At 32.4% G+C, this 25,285-nt stretch overlaps 1 protein-coding gene across 2 annotated transcripts; it reads right to left on the bottom strand.

Annotated features, from left to right (window-relative positions):
- Window positions 1–859: 859 nt before the first annotated feature.
- LOC126780410 (sodium/hydrogen exchanger 9B1-like) lies at window positions 860–19,683 on the bottom strand. 2 transcript variants are annotated; one of them, XM_050504888.1, is made up of 11 exons: window positions 19,495–19,683; window positions 12,798–12,861; window positions 12,413–12,540; window positions 11,437–11,665; window positions 10,837–11,006; window positions 7,178–7,389; window positions 6,781–6,952; window positions 6,217–6,371; window positions 5,159–5,317; window positions 3,901–4,093; window positions 860–3,378 (listed from the first exon to the last, which is right to left on the bottom strand). In XM_050504888.1, exons 1-11 carry the CDS (start codon window positions 19,502–19,504, stop codon window positions 3,326–3,328), a joined length of 1,545 nt encoding a protein of 514 aa, XP_050360845.1. In that variant the 5' UTR covers window positions 19,505–19,683; the 3' UTR covers window positions 860–3,325. The 2 variants fall into 2 exon arrangements, with proteins under 2 accessions (XP_050360845.1, XP_050360853.1); XM_050504896.1 differs by lacking the exons at window positions 12,798–12,861; window positions 19,495–19,683 and adding an exon at window positions 12,616–12,712.
- Between the last annotated feature and the right edge of the window lie 5,602 nt (window positions 19,684–25,285).

The raw sequence follows: 25,285 nt of genomic DNA, 5'->3' as shown, positions 1-25,285 counted from the left end.
TGAACATTTGCGAGAGGAACTCCGTTAAGAACTATTGGTTCCGAGTTGACGTGTTTATTGAAGATTATCTTGGTTTTGTCCAAGTACATCCGGAGACCAATTCGAGCAGAAGAACCAGACAGGCTGCTCAGCATATGCTGTATGTCTGTTGCACGGTTTCTGTCACGATAACGATATCGTTTGGAAATATCTGTGTGAAAGGTACTCACCGTTTATGTGTATGCCCTGCCCTTCCTAGTGCAGCGTCTTGAACATTTTCTCTAAAGCATTAGTAAAAAAGTTGGTGGAAATGACATCCCCTGAGACAAGGGGATTCTTCGATACATGAGGATAGGCTTAGACCGCTTATTTTGTACTTTGAGGGTCATAACAGCTGCGTCATAAATCAATTGGTCAAAAATATTATTTTTCGGTTTTTAGTTGAAGTGTACCAGCCATGTATGCAGGTAAATTGTTGATGTCGGTTTTGAATTTATTTTATAAGTGATTTTATTTTTTAAATTTATTTTGGGGTTCAATCCGATTGGTGTGGAACTTTTGCATAAACGTATAATAGATTAGTTTCAAGATGAACACAGTTTCTAATATTATAATATTGTTTTCTATGATTTAGATATAACCTTAACGTCTATGTGATAATTGTTCTTTACCGTTTAGATCCGCTTTCTTGCTTAGGCCGGTATGGGTGATAAATGGGACCAAAACCACTATGTACAGTGTATATGACTGAATAAATATGTCTTTTAAATTCTACGGCTGTCGGATTCAACTTTTTTTAAAATGTATCGTAAATACAGTATATAAATATAGTTAAGAATATGTCTTTTCATAAAATAAATAAAAAAAAAACAAATTTAAATATTATACAACAAGTTTAATAAACATCAACATTCATTGCGAACAGCATTTATACTCTTATCATTAAAAATCAATTTGGTTTTCAATTTGGTTTCCCTACATTTTAAGTAATTAAAGAAGGGCTATTTATTTATTTACAACGTTATTTTTTTCTGTATCTCTTTTGAAAGTTTTATACAATTTCTTCCTATTTTATTTGAATACATTTTAATTCATATGTAAGTCAATAGTTAATTGTAATTGAGCAAGAAATATTAATCAAACATATTTCGTCACCAACACTTTGATTAAAGTATAGAATCTTTATGGTATCACATTTTATAGATCTAGTTATTTGTACATCACAGTTCTAGATTAAATACTATAGTACAAAATATTTACACTTTATTAATAATAATAATTATTATTAAAGTAATTTAGTAAATACGTCTAATATTTTTTTTCTAAATACATCGATTTTTAAGTAGTAATATGCTTAAAAAAAACTAACGTAGTATAATTACACATTTTTAATTATACATAATCAAATATAAACATATATATTTTAAGTGCGAAATCACGAGGTTAAGGAAGATTATAATTATCTATATTAATAACGGGTAGGATTCGTTTGTTCATTTACATTTCTATTTGTAGTATGTTTAACATTTCATATTTAATCTTACATCTACAAAATCAGCTTCTACGTTACATAATACTGTTGCTATTTTAACGCATAAGTAACATGATGTGTTACTTATATGTTTGTAAAAAACAACCGCAGCAACAATACTAGGCATAATTTCATAAAATTAGTATAATTGCTTCTTTCCTTGGTAATATAAAGTATTTTTCAGATAGTCTAGTTACCCATGAGGATTTATTGTGAAAAACTGAGTTCCTTGCAGGTTCTTCTCAATGGAATCCGTGTTCCGAATTATTAATATTGTAAAATAACGATTCGAATGCGCTAGGGCCTACTATATTTTGATTTTATTTTTTATTTATATCAAATAATTTTACAGGAACGAGGAAGTAAATTTCTTTTAAATTATAAACAAATATTGTAATTAACAATTTTTTTTGTCTTGCCAATGAAAAAGAGACTCTCATATCATGTTTTTAGGAATCTCTTATCTTTAAGAGATTATGTATTTACATACTGTGTTGGTTTATTACTTACATTATTAATATATATGCAAAATTTTATTAATATATAAATAACTCCGAACTTGTTTATTCAAGATATTATAGCGCTAAGTTGTATTTGAAATTCTTGTGGTTTATTTTGTACGTTTACTCTTAACTGTTATTATGTATTATAAAATAACTAATTTTTCGCAGTCTGGATTATTGACAAACATTTTTTTTGTAGGTATTTCCAAATACAATATTGTCAAACGTAAAACATGATGTTTGTTAAAATAAGAAATTAAGACTTCGAAAATAATCTATTTACACAATTATTACATACGTTTATTTATTTTATTATAATATTTAAAAATAAGAAGTGTAGTGTCAAATTCAATATTAAATTTGTAATCTAATAATTTTAGCTATTTTAATAGCTTTTTTTTTGCTAATGTTGAAACTTTATTACGACTAGACTAGACTTAGTTGAGTGCTCTGAATATTTATTACAATATCTTATTGTTTTTGAAAAATAAACTAGGTACTTTTTAACATCGATTATTTCCTCCATTTTTTCTATTGAATAATTTGCATCCGACCCGCGGAAATGTATAATATTAAAATGAAATTAAAATATTAATCTGATTAGAAAACACATCATTCTACTGAAGCATTTTTAAGTAAGAACTCAAAAGTCAGGCTGGAGATCAGTCACGTGGGCAGTCATTTCATCCAAAAAAAGATTCGTAGTTTACCTACTTGATTTAGGAATAATTTTAAAATCTCAGCGGTGTTTTATTTTAAAACGTAATTAAGTACTTAAAACTCATTCACAAAACCATTTATGCCTATGATACGATTTATTGCTTAATTCAATTCCAACGATACTGTCCTTGATTCTAATTCCTATTATCAAGCCCTTAGAACGACTCTCATGGAGTAGTGTCTAACTGTATACTTTGCAACTTTACTGGAATGAAGATTTTACTTAGTAACATCTCCTTATGAAATATATTCCTATATCAATAAGAGTCATATCAGAGTACTAAATAAAATATAAACTTATACCGATATCTCTTTGATATACAGATACGCAGATGTTGAGTAATTTGGTAGTAGTTATTGGTTGAAACTTTCATGAAAAAAAAACCACTCGCTGTCATAACTCCTGGCGTAGTAGTAATATTTTGATCTAATTTAATTAACATTAACTAATTCTCGTTAGTTAGAAATTATTCAACCAAAATCACGGAACGATACAAACGTTCTTCCATTTCGAAAGATTCGAGTACATCCTTTTCCGTTATCAAATATAATGGTAAATATTGATTTTTAATGGTCATTGATTTGATTTTTCTCATAACCTGCTGTTTTCAGGTGATGCGCTAGATTTTCTTGGTGTAAATTTATCTGGAAGAAAATTAAATTTATTTTATTTATTTAATAACACAAAAAAAGCAAATAACAATCAATTGTGGCATTACAAAAACCACGAAAGCTTATCCTGAGTGCCTTTCCGTCTCTGAATTTGGATAAAATATCAATAAAATTGTTCTAAAAAAATCTGTTTATGAACTTATACTTAATATTCTCATTGTTTATGTTAACGACTATAGTGCATCAGTTGTACCTCATTTGACACGAAATATTAAAATACCATATAAAAAATTAATAAAATATTTAAAGACATTTGGTTTGTATTTAATAACGCAATGCTGTGATTTTGGATTTTTCATTATTCGTTTTACCGTCGAGTATTAAATCAAAAAAATATATTTATATTTAAAAAAAATATTGTATTTATATAATAAATCAAATGTTACATATTACTTACACATTTAAACGAACATAACAAAAGTCTCGTTAGTTAAAAGGTATTTTTAAAACAAAGCATTAACTTTAATAGAGTGATATATTGCGTTGATTACTTACTATTCTCACAGTCAGTTTGTGTATTATTAAGAAGCATTGGGCCCAAATTGTTCGTGAGGAGGAAGCCGATAGGCGTGGTGACGAGTATAGCTTGTACAATCAATCTCATCAACTCTTCAGCATAAACTAAGTCTGGGCTTTCGTGACCACCAGACATTAATACAGCGCTGATTGCTGTTGGACATAACACTGCCTGAAAAAAAATGTACATTAGAAAAGAGTGAAGTAGTTGTCTATAAAAATCACTGCTGGGCTAAGGTCTCCTCTCCTTTTGACGAGAATGCTTGAACTTATTCCACCACGCTATTTTAATGCGGATTATTGGACATCAATGTGGCGATGTTTTCCTTTAAAGCCGATAATTAAGTATTAACACAAATTTTATCCGGAAAAGAACCGGAGTCACCGACATAGCTTGCAAAATTAGCAGGCTGAAGTGGCAGTGGGCTGGTCACGTATGTCGTAGGACCGATGGCCGTTGGAGCAGACGAGTCCTAGAGTGGAGACCGCGAATCGGCAAGCGCAGCGTAGGGCGCCCTCCAGCCAGGTGGACCGACGACCTTAAGAAGGTGGCGGGCACCAACTGGTTGCGGAAGGCGGAGGACAGGGAGCTTTGGCGCACCTTGGGAGAGGCCTATGTTCAGCAGTGGACAACGATTGGCTGTTGATTGATTGATTGAAGCACATAAAAACACTAAGCACGATTGAAGTGTCTACTCGGGTTTGAACTCGCAATCTTCAGTTAAGATTCTCAATCAATCAGTCAGATGAAACTCAATAAAACTTACCTTAAACATTATAATTCAGTCAATTTAATAATTAAATTCTAAAAATATCAAAAGCCAATTTGATGTTTCATAATAACAAACATTCCAACGAATGTCCCCAATTTTTAACTTGATATAAATTGGTTTCAATGCATCTGATTTATATTGTATTAATGCCTCAAACGATCGTAGTGAAATTTGGCACACGAATTGTATGAGAAATGGAAACGGAAAAAGAATTTTATTCCCATCGAAATGTATGTAATTTTTATTCAAGCAAAGTCGCACTGAAAGCGTCGTATAAAATATAATATAATATCTAGCAGTTTCTACAGATACTATGAGCGTCAATTTTGTTTTGCTTACATTTCGTAACTTATATGCTCTTTTCAAGTACTTAAACTACCGCAATGTCAAATTTCATAACGGTTCAGGTTTTGGTACCAATAGACAGATAGAAGATTGAATATTTGTTGTAATATTCGTAATACCTCGACAATGGTTTTAGGTGTCCACGCGCAACATACAAAGATCTTCTGTTTCAGAGTGAGATTCCAGCAGGCCAATGACGCAACAACCAGTCTAACCGTTAAACATACAAGCAGGATGCCTAGTCCAATAAGCATTGTGTCGGATATTGAACTGTGTACCTGTAATCAATTTAATTACTCCAGCTCAATATTTGTCGAGGGTACTTAAATAACGTAAACCTATATTATTAATTAATTCAATGTTTAATACAATAATTAAATTATCATGCTGATAATTTACTTATTATTTATTTGTTATTTAGGAATACTACAATACATGAGTTGTTATTTCAGAACCAAAGGTTTATATCGTGTCCCAAATTATTTTGTATCTCATTAAAAAAGGGATCATCTGATATTTTAATTCATTTATTCAGATTTCAGATCCTTTGAACCATCTTCAAATATAAGCTAAAATAAATTATGAATACGTTCACTACCTATACCTAACTGTATATAAATAATTGGTAAGTTAGTAAGTTTAGTTAATCGAATCGAAAAAAAAAGTAAAAACGTTGGTAAGTTTGGTTATCAAGTTTACTTTATAATTTTTTTAATTACATGTATTTATAATTCATTTATAAAACGATAAACGATTGCATTGTTACCAGTATCTACAACACAAAATTTTAACTATATCGATTGGGTAGAACTTTTTGAAAATCCGTTGCGAGATACACAACCTAACGGTGAAGTTAAATATAATCTTGATTTTTATTTCGTATGTATAAATGTATAAAAATAAAATAAAATATATATGTATGTCTATCTTAATCGTCTCATCTAATTTACTTAAGCTCCCTTATGATACAACAAGTAGAGATGTCTCAATGGATAGAAACCGTTGACTCTAACCGATGGAATTGAAATTGCTTCAGTGAGCATTGATGAAAAAACTATTGTAAGAATCTACCTCTGAAATTATGGGACTCTAGTAATATAAATATAAAAGAAAGTTTTTCCTTTCTCAAATGTTTTTGTCGAACATATGCTTTGATTTTTAATCTCATAATACCAACCACGAAGAATGTTCCGGTGTACGCAAACAAAACTGGCTCGCAAGCTGACCACAGCACTCGATACACAGTAGCGGCCGGATTCTGGTTCAGCTTCCATCCTTTCTTCGACCAGTGTGTCGCTGCCGTTGCGTTACATGCCAATACAGCTACACCACCTATGAAAAAGAAAAGAATTGCTTTATCGTGTCACAATAGGGGTAGAATATATTGAAATCGTCGTCTTTTATATCGGATATATTGTAAGTTGTAAGCGGGGTATTTTATCCACTTTATTGAAACGATCGGTAAATGGAAAGGAATCCAACCAAACGCCAAATACTTTCAAAAGGAAAGTAATCCGTATTGCTGGGCTGCTTGCTTGGGCTTGCTGGCTTTGGTTAAATGTGTAGTCATTTTTATTTACATTTAATTGCGTTTATTTTATTCATAAAATTAATTAATTAAATGCAACATTGGATGAATATAATTGCTAATCTTATCTTTAAGGTTGTTTATTTTTATATATTTTTTATTTTATGTTTAAAACGCTAATTAAAAATGTATTAATAGAAAACTTCAGCTTACCAGTCCCGCCCCATCCAATAGAAGCGGTGAAAACGTTGCCAAAAAGTCCTCCGGCGAGAACGAATAAAACTCTCAGCTCAGTAACATAGGTATCCTTTGAATTTGGCACGTACTTCGCCAGGCTCCCAAACGCAACGCCTAAGGCTACCCCTACAGGTAGTGCTAATATTGCCTAAAACGGTATTTCGGTATAAAGTAATTTATTTTAAATACAGTTTTAATTCAATTCTTATTTATTTTAAGCTTTATAAAGATTGACTTGTTTATAAAATTTCTTTTATAAGTTATTATAGAATAAATTATTGACAATATGTATTTAAGTATTAAAATACATTCAGAGTGAATTTCTATACTATGTCAATAAAACACAAATAATATATTTGTTTTTGTGACTTACTTTTGCTAAACGATAACTTTCGTGAGTTTCATAAAATATATAACTAAAAATCAAGCCAAACGTGCCAACGCTCAAGGCTGTGTCTATACCGCCTGCAGTGCATATAAGCTGGGGCCAGTTCACTTTTCCACCCGCATTCTTTCCGTGTTTCAATACTGAAGGCATCACCACAGGACACGATACGGATGCATATATAGAACCCAAAAGAAATCCTGAAAAAATAATCTGGTAAAAAACTTATGTTGTTGCAAAAAAAATGTTGGAATGTCAGTTTTAATATTATAAAGGCAAACGCTCAAACTAGTAACTATTGTGAATATATCTGCCCGTAACTTATGAATGTAACGTATAAACGGATTTTTTTTTGTTTCATGACGAGCTTTAAATGTGCTTTAAAAGTTAGTAAAGAACGATACTTACATTTCTCGTTAAATATATTTCGAATTAATGACATTGCTTTTGTTTCAAAATGACACTTTTTTATTAAAGATGTGATATAGTTTTTCATGAATGATTTTTAAACAAAAATATAAATAAAAAAAGATTTTATTTTGTTATTAATATCATACCTAGTTTTCATTTAAGATTTATGCATGATATAGGGAGCATGCCGATAACGCATTACCAAAGGTATATAAAGGTACACCGTGTATTGAAAATGCATTCAAATCTTTTACAAAACGATTTCTATAGAAGAATTTATTGAATTGGTTCTACCTCACATTGCCATTCTGTTTTGCATCGTGATATATTTTATTTTATTATGTGAACTTGCTGCAATATAATTGAAATTTGTTTTTTTTTTTTATATTATATTACCTACTAAACGTTGTCGTGATTCAATATGGTTTAAAGAATAATTTAAAGAAAAACGTACATTTTCCTATGCTGCGTTTATACTAATCAATATTATGCATTAACAGTCAGTCAGTTTGTTTTTTTACGATTTCACGTCTTTACTACTACGATAACATCATGAAATTTTTATTAAATTGTCAGGGATACAGAAAGGGATATAGGGTACCTAACAACTGTCCCCCTATTCACACATGGGCGAAACCGCGGGTGGGAACTAGTTGAAAAATCTCGACTATACGAGTTTTCAACTAATTATATATATGATTGAAATTTGATAGGCTAGCCATATTATGCAATTGCATTAAATTGGTCGATAAGTTAACTAATATTGTTCTCAAAACACAAATCAACAAACGGTGAGTATAAACTCTTTGCATTTATAGTTGGCAGAGAAAATTGAGAAATTCGGATACAGATGCGTCGTATATTAAGAACTACATTCTTAAACAAGATATGGTATGAATTCTCTGTTTCATGTTATATATAAAAAAAATATTTATTCTGGAAGCAAAAGGTATTATTATATTAAATAAATTAAGATATATAATAACAAAACTTAACTAACAAACTATTATTACTATTTCTAAATTTTTAAAACTATTACAATATTAAATTTACGTATTTTCTTAATAAGGATTTACTTTACTTTGTTATTTTAACTTCATTTTCTATAAGTTTTCTGTATTCCTAATTTGTACCAGGCAAAATATCTCCCAAAAATTTAGTACATATTTTTTCCTTTTTTCATTGTACGATTACATAGCATAATAAATATACTTATAAATAAATTTATATAAAAAATGTGTTGCTACGGAGTAAAATGGCTCTATTGTGTTTAATAAGAAAAAGCAATATGTTATTGTCATATTTCAATTTCAATTGCTAACTTTGATAATTTTCTCATGTTTCAGGACCTAGGTATGTATATTTTAATACTGTGTTATTATATGTTTACTTGTGAGGCCGAGATGGCCCAGTGGTAAAAACGCGTGAATCTTAATCGATGAACGTGTGTTCAAATCGGGCAAGCACCTCTGAATTTTCATGTGCTTAATTTCTCTTTATAATTCATCTCGTGCTTTTCGGTGAAGGAAAACATCGTAAGGAAACCTGTATGTGTCTAATTTCACCGAAATTCTGCCACATGTGTATTTTACCAACTCGCATTGGAGCAGCGTGGTGGAATAAGCTCAAAACCTTCTCCTCAAAAAGGGAGAGGAGGCCTTAACCCAGCAGTGCGACATTTAATTTAATGCGTTTAATTACACATTTTAATTGAAATTTTACGACTACAATGTAACATGCGCCTTTACACTATCAATGAAAATAAATAAAAAATTATTACAATAATAGTTTCAATGATAAGAAATGCCTTAGAGAGAAATACTTTATTAAATATTTACATTCAGTATAATCTCTAAACATTCACCTCGAAAACAGAGTATAAATAATATTAAATATTTTTTTATTGTTTTTGATAGTTATTTAGGAATGTACTAATATATGTATGAATTTACTCCTCATGAAAGTCTAATGAGATCTAAAATGTACGTAGAACAAGTGTCGAGAAGAGCTGGGACAGTAAACAATAGTGAAATTAATATATTTGGTACATTAGACAAGTTATGAGAGCGAGCGGGTTCCGAGTTACAGAATGAAGAATAATTTTAAAGCTGTTTACATAATTTTAATGTATGACTTATTGATCGCAGAAGCCTAAATATTGAAAATATACGGACGAATTTAACTATGTACTAACCTCGCGATATACCGGCTCGAAAATATTATTGAATAAGATTATAGACCAAATAACATCGCGTTACGAAGGAATCAGATCATTGATATTCAACACGGGTGTAATTACACGAATCAGCTAGTTGTACGTAATTTAATAAATGTGTTGTTTAATTATATCTCGTTTCAATAGATCGACGATATACGTTCTGCGATGTTAAAATCGCAGGTTCATTGTAAAGTCCTTGGACTCGAGCAGGAGTCTTTAGGAATGAGGGCTATCCTTATAATCCCTATTATATTATATCTTAACAAAAGCTTTACGCTTAACTTAATGCTAGCTAGGGTTGTTAACTCCTTCAAAACAGGAATTAGATTTGTTTTAAAATACAATGCGTGCGAAATCAAACATTGTCTTATTTTTAAATGTTGCTCAGCGGCCGTTAAGTTTAACACTGATTTCGTTATTATTATTGATTGGACAATAGAAAAAAGAAAACGCAACCCGCTAAACAACTTTTATAATAAAAGCCGTATATATCTTTGTTGATAGATATTTTTTTTCTAATTTAACTTTCTACATACATCTAATTATATTATGTGTTTTATTTTAATCAATATTTTTGATATTATATGTTTTTTTATAGTAATATTAAATGATATTCTAATGTAAAACTAATACATTTTTGCAAGCCAATGATTGAATGAAATTAAAAAAAAATGTGACACTTCAAAAGCAGAGCAATAAATATTAAATGATTTATATAACATTTAATTTCATTATGCTAACTACACTTTAGTTTGTTATTTTTATTATGTGGTAGACGAATCCTGCAATTTTATACTAGTTTCTAACCGATCCATTCGCTCGTAGGTACACTGCGAAGTTTGTGTATTCAGATAATACACAAACTTCGCGAAATTCGCGAACTCTCTTTATAACATTAGTACAGATATCTCATCCTAACGTTAAAAACTCTCACTGAAAATGGTCTATGAAAGTCTTTGTTTTAGCGTAGTATACGTACCTACTAAATTATAAAAGAAATTAATATGTATATACATACCCCAAATCCAAGGTAAATCGAGAAGGAAATGTGTACACGCTGCCACTAGTACAACTTCTGTGCTCCAAGGTAAAGCTCCCAAGGCTAATATTTGCCTCCAATTTTGTTTCATGAATTGAACATCCCAAGCCAGAGATCCCTTGCCCAGAATAATAACTGGGTATATTCTCCTAGTACAAAAAATATTCTGTTATTAAAAGGTTGATTGACACTGAATGTTAAAGATATTTAAATTTTGTTATTGTTGAACAGTTGGTGTATTTCAAAATATAAAAAAATAAATAAGTTCAAGTTACGTGATCGCACGCGCATTTATATTTTTTATTCACCATTTACGTAAACAAGATCAACGAAAAAGGTTTAATAGCAATTTTATTACTTGATCAGTTCAGGTGGAATATTAGGTTACAAACTTGATGTTATAAGCACGATGTTCATAATGAATGGCGTGAATAGGCATTATAGCAATGTAACGGACATTGCTATAATTCTTTATTCTTCGCTGGGCGGCGCATAAACCATTGCGTTATTGACCTTTTTAGTGGCGGCGCTTTTATTAGTCATTTTGTTAAGTACCTAAAAATTTTATTATATTGTTACCTTAAGAATGTATCAATATGTGGGAACGTTCGCATGTCAATAAATCCAAGATGGCGGGCGAGAATACCCGTGAGTAAAGCAGCGAGTACCGGAGGTAGTGTTGTCAGCTCTTGTAGGATTAGACCGCTGACCCAAGCTATGATTGCCACGATTGCCAGTCGAAACCATTGCCCGTTCACTGCCCAGTTGTCGCCCCATGTATACCAAAGATATCCCCACGTTAGTGCTCCTAGAATAGACGTAAAATTATTCAACAGCCAAAATCGTTTGGTTACGATTTAAGCTGTTAATTGATATTGTTGCCTACCCTACAAACAATATCAATTTTCATTGGATGTTATATTAATCAGGCGTTGATTATGCGTAGAATTAAATTGGTTTGGATTGATGTAATCGTCTGTTATCAATAGATACAAGAAAACGCACACATAGATATTTACAAACTTGCCATATTTCTAAAATATACCCATACTTTATTGGGTTTGGGAACAAGACTTTAGGGAACTTAGAAGCTTAGAATTTTCAAACGTAAAATGTAAAAATAGTCAATAGACAACAAAATTTTGAATAGATAACACAAAAAAAAGGCCTAAGATATTCATCCGTAGATTTTATGATTTTTGTCTTGCATGTTTTTGAATACATTACGTTTGACATAACTTATAAATCATCTTTTTGTAATTTAAAAATAGATTTGTTGCTTTAAATGCTGCCCGTTTATATTTAATTATGTAAATTTATACGAAACCATCTTATTGAAATGGCTTCTAATTACAAAACCCCGATATTAAAATAAAGGGTGAAACAGTTACTTAGGGCTTGTGTTTTTATATTATAAGAATGTAATGTTTTAAATATAATATTAATTAATTATATTTATTATATTAATTATTTATTTATATTCATTTTAATTTACTAAACTCTTTTTAAAAAAAAGTTTAAGCGTTTTAAGTAAAATAATAAACACTTTACTTACCTAATATAATTAATGTGATATAATGAAAAATTGTTGGTGTTTTTGATGAGATCCATGATTTCTTTTCAGCGAATCCATCTTTTTTGGGAAGTTTATCGATGTTAATTACAGGCGTAGGTTGTGCCGATCTGTAATAATCGATAGAATTAATAATATTTTTTTTCTTTTTACATATATTACACGTAGATCACAAAAATTCTCACAAACTCATTTTAGTGTCACCCTCACTCCCTACATCCGCGATTCTGACTAGCAAACTGTCGTCTTCGTTCATGAGAATTTGATTTATTATTATAAAACAAACTTCAGTAATTACCGCTCTTATAAAGATATGAAGAGCAATGAGATACTAATTTCATTCGTTTAAATAGAGATGCTTACTTACATTTTCTCTTCCTCCTGGTGTACGAGATAGACACCTTTATCGATAACTGTCACGGTATGCTTATCTGAAATAAATCAGGTCGGATGTAACAGAAAGGCTTTGTAAATAATATTCAGCATACATTTTGATGCGCGCTTTAATTGATAGCAATTCAGAGGGCATCATTCACGGTCACGACGCGACGCGACGACGTAACATCGAGCAGGTTGATATTCACTATCATTAATTTTACATTCAGTACGCTTTAGTATTGATCATTATTTATCATTGAATGTATTTAAGTTTTGTGTTCAGATCGAAGCTAAAAATAGAGTGAACATATTTATAAATCAAGATATATTTTTCATACTTATTAAGTCTAATCATTTAGAATTAATTAGAATTTTATTGAAGTAGAAAAAATCGGTAGAATGTTCACCATATTTGACGAATAGTCTGATTTAAATCGTTTTATCTGTTTTTTTAAATATCATTGCTTTGTAACGCATTTATCATGTAATATAAATATCTACAAATTAAGTATTCTTTGAGTTCGTCATAAAATAAAATACGTAGTTGTTAAGATTACTTGTTATCGTACAATGTTCGATATTATTCGTAATAATTTACAGATAATGCGCGATGTAAAACTGACCAAATGAGAGTCGTAAAATTCATCGTTTTACAGGAGGATGGTTTTTATTTAAAAGGGACTAAAATGTCATTACTTAGTCTCTTTTAAAGAATTTTTTTCCAATTTCTAACGCCATTTCAAATATATACAATAATTATGAATATGAAGATTTAGGGGAGTTTATTTAATTTGATTCGATTAAAAAAAATTGTTAAGATAATCAAAATTGATTAATCGACGGCTGACCTGAGACTAATCAGGTAATAAAAATAGCCAATGCCTGTCTCTTGTCTTCTGTTAGCCGTGGGAAAACATACGATTGGCGTGTGAATAATACAAAATTTACCATTTGCTTTTACTAAGTTACATTGAATTTAGCAGTAGTAGCTAAATAAACAATATATTTATAAAAAATATATATTCATTTATTATAATTTTAGGTATATTAGCTTTATAGTTAATTAAATTTCATAGTAAGAAAAAAATAGTAATTCATATTTAGATATAAAAGTTTCAATTTGAGAATATCTGTTGAAACTTATTCCATTTATTTCGTTTTATATTAAGGTTATTAATCAGCGGTTCTTGCAATTTTCGGTTAAGAGTAACATGTTAACTTTGTCACTATCTCTATTTAAATACAAGTTGAAACTTGTAAAAATTATTATATTATCCAAACGTCACCAATATGATATAAGACTATATTTAAGCACAATGATTAATAATAAATAAATTATTAATTAACACAATAAACGTATATTTATCATGTTGCTAACATCGCTATCTTGGCTTGCGATTCTATTACTTGCATTGAAATCCAATTAAAGTTGATTTTGTAATGTGATTACGGTTTAATTCTAGTTGTAAATGTTTTTCTTATTGCTTTTTCCAAAGGATGTATACAATCGTATAACAATATAGATCAGTATCAAAATTAGTCCATGCAAATTCCTAATTTGACGTAGGTCTGTTAATTAAATTATAGTTATTACGAGTCATCTCGGCTTGAGATGACTATGTACTATACTATGTACTATACTATATACTATAAATCTAATTCAGCCCAACGCTCATTAAGAATTCGTCTATTAATATTCAAATAAAATCAGTTAAATATGAATTTATTATTTAAATTACGGAATTGTCCTAAATAAGCAACTCCGATAATGTTCTCCTGGCCGAATCTGCCACGGCGTCCGATCTATGAGGAGCAAAAGCATAAGTGCGCTCTTTATTCCCTAACACTTAAATGCTTTCGGGACGCCAGTTTGAACGGAGTGCAGAAATGGAGGCTTTACGTGCTTTACGACGCACACAAGTGCATCATTGCAATCTCCCTATCGGGGCTGTTACGCAGTATTTCTTTGACAGAAGAACTCGAATGCGTGCTTATACCGCTTCCATCTTTTATTCTCACTTGTAATAATCATTTGACCAGAAACTAGAACCCCTGGTGTAAAACCTTGGAATATACAATTATTTATGTATAAATTAAATATTATATGAAATGAGCTTTTGGTTCTATATGTATCTATATATACAATTATTTCTTGTATATTAGAAACAGCTCTAACGTATTGGCGCAAATTTTGAATTGAGATAAGGTTTTGTGTTTTAATTTTATCTATTTAGGTGGCTTTCATTAAAAATCGCAATGAAAAAAAAAATTATAATTATTAGAGCCGAGTGGACAGCTGGTCGGTCGGTCGCTGCGGTACTATACATTTAAATATGTTGTTATGACATAAAATTGCAAGGGCATTCATAACAAGAATAATCTATTCAATTCAAGTATGGTCCTTAACAAAGTACTCGTAGTGTTAGTAGTTTTAATTAAGAACTTCTATCGTATATAGCTCAAATATTTACTTCCTTCTATTCACGAGATTAAGGTAAGCTTTGTGACTTAAATTTGGCTACTATCATGTGTTTTGTGTATACAATATGATATGTATAACAGCGTCATTGACTTCAATTTTCCAAATATTGATAAAAGAAAGCCTTGTTAACTGTTGACTTGTCCGCTATTTGTACATGTGTCACATGGTCTTTGTTTTTTTAAATTTATTTTAAAAAAAAAACTTATAGAAACATATCAGTTTCTATAAGTTTTTTTTTTTAAAGTTATTGTCGTGGAAAAAAATTAATCTTAATAACTTAATTTACTTCCTATATAGTTCAACTATTGACCGCTTCGTTGATCTACATGTAAGGCCGCAGACCCGGAGGTACTGGGTCCAAATCCCAGGGCGGGCTAATAAAAAGTTATTGAGTTTTTGAGGTGTTTACATGGGTTTGAATTTACAATCAAGATCCACGTATTCTAGCCATCCCGGTTCCAATATCGACAACGCGTAATTTTTTTAATAATAGAAAACAGACATTCAGTGACGAGTATTAAGACAACAAAAATATTGGTATGAAATAATCATACCAATATTTTTTATACTGTATTATAACAGTAATAATACAGTAAAAGCCTGTTAATGTCCCACTGCTGGTCTAAGGTCTCCTCTCCCTTTTGAGGAGAAGGTTTGGAGCTTATTCCACCACGATGCTTCAATGCGGGTTGGTAGAATACATGTGGCAGAATTGCAATGAAATTAGACACATGCAGGTTACCTCACGATGTTTTCCTTCACCGTTAAGCACGAGATGAATTATAAAAACAAATTAAGCACATGAAAATTCAGTGGAGCATTTATGTAAATTAAGTTTCAAATCACCTTAAACAATTAGTATACATTTTCAAATGGATATTATTCACGTGTTCTAACAACTGCGCTATATCCGGTATTAGCATCCGTAGCATCCGTCCATTATCTTTTAAAGATTAAAGAATACAGTATTGACACTTTTTTAAAATCATATATATTTTTGCTATAAAAATATTTTTGTTTGGCTGTAATTTTTATTAATAAAATTTATTCTTACATAGTACGTATATGTATATTAATTACATATAAGATTAAATGTAGCTGTGGCAGTTCGTATATGAACTGAACCAAGCGTTCTATAGTAAAATGGGTCAAAGAACTCATAATTCGGGAAAAAGCATCGAGTTTTTGATTCAAAGATTTGCTCGACTGACAAAATTGACTACTACTTCTTAGAAAGCGATTCACTTGAAATTATATCAAATTTAAACACGACGATAGACATAATTTGTCACTCTTATTGTGCCATTATTCATAATAGTGTATTGTGCTATTATTCATAATACAATTCATAAAATTAAAGTGCCTCGAATATCGTTTGGATTTAAGTTGAAATAAAGATATAAAATTGTAATGGATAAAAGAAGAAATTCGTGCATTCGACGTCAGAGCAGCTCTATTAAAAAGTCAGACAAAATAACAAAAATCTGGATCCGTGTGAAAGAGATAAAATACAACGTGAAAGTATACACTGTTTATACTTTAATAAATTTATTAAAAAATATGTAGGTATAACCAAAAATTACACAAGAAATCGTGATTAACAAACAACTCATCTGTTCTTATCAGATCAAGATGATTTGTTATCCGAACTGGTCTTTTGTACTATACTACTCATACCTAATATATTACGATTTTATATAAAGAAATTAGCAACACAGGAGTTGGAGTTGACGCATTCTTTAAATATATTTATCTCGTCATAAATATTTCTTTTATGTAAATATATTAAATAGACAGACACTTGCACGTAATTTATTATTATATGATGACTGGTATTTTATAATATATATATATATATATATATATATATATATGGTATTTTATATATATATATATTATTTTATGTATCTCATAATAATAATAATGTTCTCCAGACCGATTTCGGCCACGGCGGCCAATCTAAGAGAGATTAGCCAACTACGCAGGAGATATTATAGTGCACAAGTGTGTGCGCAAACACAGGTGCACTCTCTATTCTCTAACTCTCATAATCCGATGGCACGGCAATCCGATACGACCGGAAAGAGTTCAGGTGCAGGACTAATAGCTTTACGTGCTTTTAGAGGCACAGGAGTGTACACACTTCCAACTTCCAGACTCCGGGCTGCTACTGAGAATTTTCTAACAGAAAAACCCAAGGACCGCCCTTGGAATTGAACCCAGGACCTCCGGGTCTGCGGCCTTACATCAAGCCACTAGACCAATGAGGTAGTCAAGTATGTATATTATATGAACAATACATATAAACTGTCCTTACATGTTTTTTTTAAGTTCCTTCATAACATGACAATTGATTTTGATATGTTAAGCTTTGTTTTATAATTATAGAGTTGGGTATAGTTTCAGGCAGGTTTCTAGAACAAATGCCTGTTAAATATTTTAATAAATATAAAACAAGAAAACTTTTTTAAAACAATATTTTATATATAATTTCTTGTCTGTGTTTGACCCTTGAGGAGCTTATTCGTCTGGAGTCAATCCTAGGTGTCGCATTAGGTCATAGTTACCATGGTTGTAACTGAACCAACATATAAAATTCTACTCCATAGGATAAGAAGTGGTTCGAATTCAAGATTTGACCTAAACAAATTAACAAACATTGCAAGTTTAATAAAAAAAGTTTAGTCCATTTACTGTTATTTTTGAAGTATATTTTTTTTTAATTTATTTGTATAGCAACTGTGGTTAATTATTATATGCCTAGTAAAGGTAGGTGATATTCATTGCTAGTAATACACATTGTAAGATAATATCTGAAATTTATCATCATCCAAGATGCCATGCCTTGTGGGCTAGCTGCTACATTTCTTTGAATTACTTTCTTAAAGTCGGCAAGTTTGTGGAGCCGAAGTATGTAAACCTTTTTGGATTGACCTTAAAGCTATAGTATGACATTTTTTGACTCGTAATTATCAGGTATCGTCTTTTCAAAATATAGCTCATAGAAAGTTCTAATACTTTTTGTACATTTAAAAAGTACGGCATTTTTTAAATATAAGAGACTGATCGAAATTGAGTTTTAAATGTATAGTATTTGTATTTTTACTATTGATTTAATTCTTTATATGATCCACACGAAGGCAAGAAGTCTGTTAAGGAATGATGGGTTTAGATAAGCGTCAATGGATGATATGAATGAAACAGAATACATTTTACGTTAAAATATCAGTAAGTCGTGACTTGAGATTCGCTGGTCGATTTGCTTTGCAATGTAACTAACAATAATGTACTAAAATTTTAGTGTGTAGTGTTGTTAAAAATCATTTTTGATACATAAATTGTAGATAGCTTACGTATATAAGTCTCTTTTATGTTTTTATTAACTATTCAATTGAAGATAAGAATAATATATAATGCGATATCCGCTTTAGTATTTAATCGTAACTGAAAAGGCATGCCTAGTCGCAAAGAACAAATTAACTACTATATTATATTTATAAGAATACCTAAAATTAAAAAAACAACCAATGATTGCTATTTATAATTGAGACAATCGAGTCTAAGTAGACTGAGAAACGTCTTCAATTTATTAAGATGGCACGCTAAGATTAACTCCAATCATATTTTTAGACAGAGAACCTAACAAACATACAGTTTTAGTTGCCTTAATAGGCTACTACATTATTATTATTAATAATCTGGAATATATATTAATAAAATAAAATTATCATTTAATTAGAAGTATAAAATTATATAATTATTGTATGTTAAAATTCACGCAATTATTTTCACTTTATTATAACGATTGGAATCCATTTATAAACAATAAATACGCCGTGGTTAATACTTTATACGTCTTTAATATTTTCTTATGATATAAATTTTAAGGTTATAAATGTTTAGTTTATTACACGATCAAAGGGTTGCGACAGGTCATGGAAACTCTAGAGTTAACAACGGATTATAGTTGTAACAACAACTAAAATAATACTAATTTTAGTGTTAATTCGCAAATCTAGAAAAAAAAAATTAATTTCATCGATAAATAAAATAAATATAAAATGTTGAATTTCTTAATTTAAAAATGTTTATATAATAGCAAAAATAATTATATTATATTTAATTTATTTAGTTATTACCATGAAACTTTTAATGGGATTTCTATTTTATTTATTTTTTTTAATTATGTAATTTAAATACTCACTCTCTTGCATCGCCTTATGCTCAATCCTTAGGAAACAGCTTTCAAAAATTTCCACTGAATTAAATAATTAATTTTTAAGTGGTAAATTATTTGAGCGACACAAAAAGATGACCACAGGAAATGAGAAAAATCATTTAAATGACCACCGGCGACTCGTGCGCAGGGTAGATGATGCCGCGTAGCGTACTGTTAACAGTGGACACGTCATGAGCCGAATCAATAAATAAATAATTGTCGTTTGCCGCTAAGGTTCTTAACTGCCTTGAAGAAAGACTTTGTAATTGACGCTTGAATACACCAGTTTTTGCATACTCTCATTGAGCCTCTCAGAGCTATTACGTTTTATAATGTGCCACTAACTTAATTATATTATTGTATTGCAAAAATACATTATGTTTAATAAATTAGTACACAATTAAATGAAAAAATAATATGTTAATTAATTAAATTATTGAAAACATTAAAATAAAAATAATGAATTTCGTTAATTTTAATTATTTTAATAGAGTTGTTAATTTTTTTAGCGCAAGTGATACATAATAATATTCCTATACTTTATATATAAAATAACCACTTTAATGGTATATTTAATATTTATGATTTATTATATTATTATTTTATTTTTAATTATAAAACTCCATTAAAAATACTCAATTATTATGGACAAAATAAAAATAAAAAAGCTAACTATGTTTTTGAAAACAATTAGGATTTTTTTTTAGGAAGCTCTGTAATTTATTTTATTAAATTATATTAACGTAATTATAACTATAATAGTTATAACTATAATGGTTATAGTTATAACTATAATAACCTAACCTATATAAATTATAACTATAATCTTAGTGTTAATTTTTACATAAGTAGTGTATATTCATATATTTATATTATTAGTTAGTTATGATCTATATATATCAATCAGTTATTCTTTTATATATATAATATGACTGTGAAATATGACTGACATATCAACGGACAGCCCAAATTACTTAGGCTAGCACCATGAAAATTTGCTCACAGGCTCCTTTTACACAGTAGGTTAGCAATAGGAGATGATTTTTGAAAAATTTAAGCCTAAGGTAGTGGGGAACAAGGAGGATAAAAATTGTATGAAAATTCTTAATTTTTGAAGAAAGAGCTGTTCTTAATTAAAGAGCTCCTTCTGAATTATGACGCCAGTGAAGCCGCGTTTAAAGCGCTAGTTACTAATATGTTAGTGTAGAACGGCATACAAATCTAAAACATTAATATAAGTAAGTAATAATATAAGTAAATCATAGACAACATATTATGATTCAATCAATCAATCAATCAATCAACACCCAATCGTTGTCCACTGCTGAACATAGGCCTCTCCCAAGGTGCGCCAAAGCTCCCTGTCCTCCGCCTTCCGCATCCAGTTGGTGCCCGCCACCTTCTTAAGGTCGTCGGTCCACCTGGCTGGAAAGCGCCCTACGCTGCGCTTGCCGATTCGCGGTCTCCACTCTAGGACTCGTCTGCTCCAACGGCCATCGGTCCTACGACATACGTGACCAGCCCACTGCCACTTCAGCCTGCTAATTTTACAAGCTATGTCGGTGACTCCGGTTCTTTTCCGGATAATCTCATTTCTGATCTTATCCTTCAAAGATACTCCGAGCATAGCTCGCTCCATAGCACGCTGAGCGACTTTGAATTTGTGGACTAGTCCCGCAGTTAGTGTCCACGTTTCGGCACCGTATGTCATGGCAGGTAAGACGCATTGGTTGAAGACTTTCGTCTTCAAACATTGCGATATAGACGACTTGAGGACTTGACGAAGGTTGCCAAATGATGCCCATCCCAAGCGAATCTTCGATCGGCTTCCTTCTCGAAGTTGTTCCTACCGACTTATATTATCTGTTCTACGTAGGTATATTCACTAACAACTTCGAGAGGTTTCGCCTCGACGTATATCGGTCCCGGCACGACATGCCTATTGAACATGACCTTGGTCTTGTCCAAGTTCATACCGAGACCGAGACACCAGGAAGACTCGCCTAGGCTACGCAGCATTTCGGTGAGTTGTTCCAGCGACTCTGCTATGATGACGATATCGTCGGCAAATCGAAGGTGTGAGATGTGTTCGCCGTTTACATTGACTCCATACCTAGTCCAATCCAGCGTTTTGAAAACGTCTTCCAACGCGTTGGTGAACAGTTTCGGGGATATTACATCCCCCTGTCTCACCCCTCTGCGCAGTTGGATCGCCTTCGTCTTACAGTCCTGGATGTGGACAGTCATTGTACCGGCGTTGTACAGACATCTCAGTACCTCGATATATCTCCAATCGATATGACATCTCTGCAATGAGTCGAGCACTGCCCAGGTTTCGATGGAGTCGAAGGCTTTCTCGTAGTCCACAAATGCCATACACAGCGGCTGATTGTACTCTTCGGTCTTCTGCACAATCTGCCGAACAGTATGGATGTGGTCCACGGTGCTGTAGCCTGATCGAAAGCCGGCTTGCTCTGGGGGCTGGAACTCGTCAAGTCGTCTGGCGAGACGGTTCGTGACGACTCTTGAGAACAGCTTATACACGTGACTCAGGAGGGAGATTGGTCTGTAGTTTTTCAAGAGGGTTTTATCACCTTTCTTGAAAAACAGTACCACCTCACTCCCGCTCCACGTTTCCGGGGTCTTGCCATGTTGGATGACGGAATTAAAGAGGCTTGCTAGCTCTTTCAGGACCGGGGTCCCGCCTGCCTTAAGCAACTCTGTTGTGATTCCGTCATCTCCCGGAGCTTTGTTGTTTTTAAGCTGTTCTAGAGCCGCCCTAATCTCTCCTTGGTCAACGACCGGGAGCTCCTCGGAGTAATGGCGCATAAGAGGGGCGCGCTGGTCATCAATACTGATTCCCACGGGTTTATCCGATCTTGAAGAGAACAACTGCCCATAAAACCTCTCTACTTCTCCGACAATCTCAGGCCTAGAGGTAACGACCCCACCATTTTCAGTTTTAAGTTTTGTCAGACTCGGCCTCCCAAACTTGCGAGCGAACACTTTCGATCCCCGATTTTGCTCAATCGCAGCCTTGATGGCACGGGTATTGGAGCGTCGGAGATCGCGTCGCGTCAGCGTTTTTATTGTTCGGTTTAAGGCCTTATCTGACAAAAACGATGGTAGTTCTCGTCGTTTTCTCATGAGCTCGAGTGTCTCAGCAGAGAGTTTTGGTGCGTTGTCTCTTCTCTGTGGCGGAAAATACTTGTGGGATGTGTTTTGTAGTATTTTGACCAGCGTGTCGGTTCTCTCATCAATGCTGCTTATGGTTTCCAACGCGGTGAATTGATTTTGAAGTTCCATTTGGAACTTTTCGGAGCCTTGAGCAGCTTGGAGCATGGTAGGTCAGAGAGTAGACCTCATCATTCTCGATCTTTCGGCTTTTAAGTTGATATTTAGAGTGCCTCGAACCAAGCGGTGATCACTTCCGGTATTAAACCTGTTGATCACTGAAACATCTCTAAATATGTGCCTTTTATTCGAAATGATAAAGTCTATCTCGTTCCTTGTCACGTTATCGGGGCTTCGCCAGGTCCACCTCCTCTGAGGCTTCTTTTGAAAGAAAGAATTCATCAAAAAAAGCCCCTGCGCTTCGAAAAAGTTTACCAGCATTTGTCCCCTGTGATTTCTGCAGCCCAAGCCGTAAGGTCCAACTTTCGATTCACCGCTATCTTGTACTCCCACTTTAGCATTAAAGTCTCCCATAACAACATTGTAGTGGGCCTTCGAGTTGTCGTTGAGGGCCTTTGCGATGTCCTCGTACATCGCTTCGACCACATCATCAGAGTATGTCGAAGTTGGCGCATATACCTGTACGACCTTCAGGGAGTACCTGTCGGAAAGTTTTAGGACAAGGTACGCTACCCGGTTCGACACACTACTGATTTCCACAATGCTGTTAATGAGATCCTTTTTGACTAGAAAACCGACACCACCCTGGGAGAGGTTATCACCTTTGCGGAAGTAGAGTAAGTTACCGGACTCTAGAGTTATCGTGTCCTCCCCCTGTCTTCGGACTTCAGATAACCCCAGTATATGCCAGTTTATATGACTTAACTCTACTTCTAATTCGGCGAGGTGATGGTCCAGCCTCATCGAGCGTCCATTATACGTGGTCATGTTCAGTCGTTTTATACGGTAGCCTTTTTTTTTTTTATAGAATAGGAAGGTGGACGAGCATATGGGCCACCTGATGGTAAGTGGTCACCAAACGCCCTTAGACATTGGCATTGTAAGAAATGTTAACCATCGCTTATAGCCAATGCGCCACCAACCTTGGGAACTAAGATTTTATGTCCCTTGTGCCTGTAATTACACTGGCTCACTCATCCTTCAAACCGGAACACAACAATATCAAGTATTGCTGTTTTGCGGTAGAATATCTGATGAGTGGGTGGTACCTACCCAGACGAGCTTGCACAAAGCCCTACCACCAGTAGCCGTGAACCGGTGATTCTTAGCACCCCTTGCCCTGCCGATACCGCGACCGCTACCTTGGTCGGGCCTAGCGGGCTTGCCGGTAACTGGGGGCCTTTTTAAGGGAGGGGTTGGCCCATACTCGCCGCGCTGGGCAGGCGTGTTGGCGAGCGCAGGAGGGGGGTAAGATGTTTATGGGAGGGGGGACGCTGCTGCCCATCCCCCCTTTTCCCCGTCCCTCATTCGCCTCTTACGACACCCACGGGATGAGATTTGGGGGAGTACTATTCTAAGCCGGTACTCCACGGCTAATAATATTATGATTCTGATGTAAAAATAAAATGCCTTAAAAACTTTTCATTCACTATCAGAATAAAATTTACAAGCTTATAAAATAAATTAATAATTGGGTGGGGAGCTATTTTTAATCGTTATCGATTTTACTAAAATAGATTTTTCGTATATATGTAATTCTCAAAAGTATTAATAAAGTATTAAGATATTATTGGTCTTTTATTGGGTTTTATCTTATTGTTATTTAACGAGCTCATTGATATAAATAGAATCAGAAATTCAATTGTACCTTTTAATATACACATACAAACGTTACTATTTTTATTGTTAAAAATAGTAACGTTTTAATCTTTTTTATGAAACGTCTGTTCTTTACTTATCAAAAGTATATTGTTGATAATTTTACCTTCGTACTTTGCCCGACGAACTTTAAGGAAAAAATATTAAAAATATGGATTACGGATATTGACAGTAAAGGACAATTTGCAAATTGTCACGAAAAAAGGGCAAAGGTTCACATAAATAAAAATTAATTAATATCCTTGACCTTGATTCTTTACATCTTATGTTTGGTTTACTTGAATGATTATTATTTAAGCCTGCACTATAGCTCAATATGAGAGCGCAATGATTTTTTGAGAACGATTGGAGACAAAATAATAAGACCAACGAGCCAGTTAACGTATGCATATATGCATAATATCATATATATTTTATGAAAATTAATAATGAAGGCCTAATAATTGTCTAAGGTAATTAAAGTTTTCAGAAGTGTTTTAGAAAATTTGAGTCGAATCGTGTACGTGAAAGATCATTTAGGATGAGAATTTAAATAACAAAGCATGTTGTTGACGTAGTTATTGTTTTGTTAGGTATTTATTTTAAGTTTGGTTTCCATAGAGCTGTGTTTCATTCAAATTGATGAGATGTACTTAACTTCTTTGCAATAGAATGTAGTGCAGCAATAATGATGTAATAGAAATATCATGACATTCATTCTAGAGTGCTGTAAATGCTGAAACGTTTAAAATAGAAAATGCCTATTTCGTTACTTATTCTTTAT

This window comes from Nymphalis io, chromosome 3 (genome assembly GCF_905147045.1).
Source record: "Nymphalis io chromosome 3, ilAglIoxx1.1, whole genome shotgun sequence".
NCBI lineage: Eukaryota > Metazoa > Arthropoda > Insecta > Lepidoptera > Nymphalidae > Nymphalis > Nymphalis io.
The sequence above is the reverse complement of the archived record's forward strand: the minus strand, read 5'-3'. Positions and strand labels throughout refer to the sequence as shown.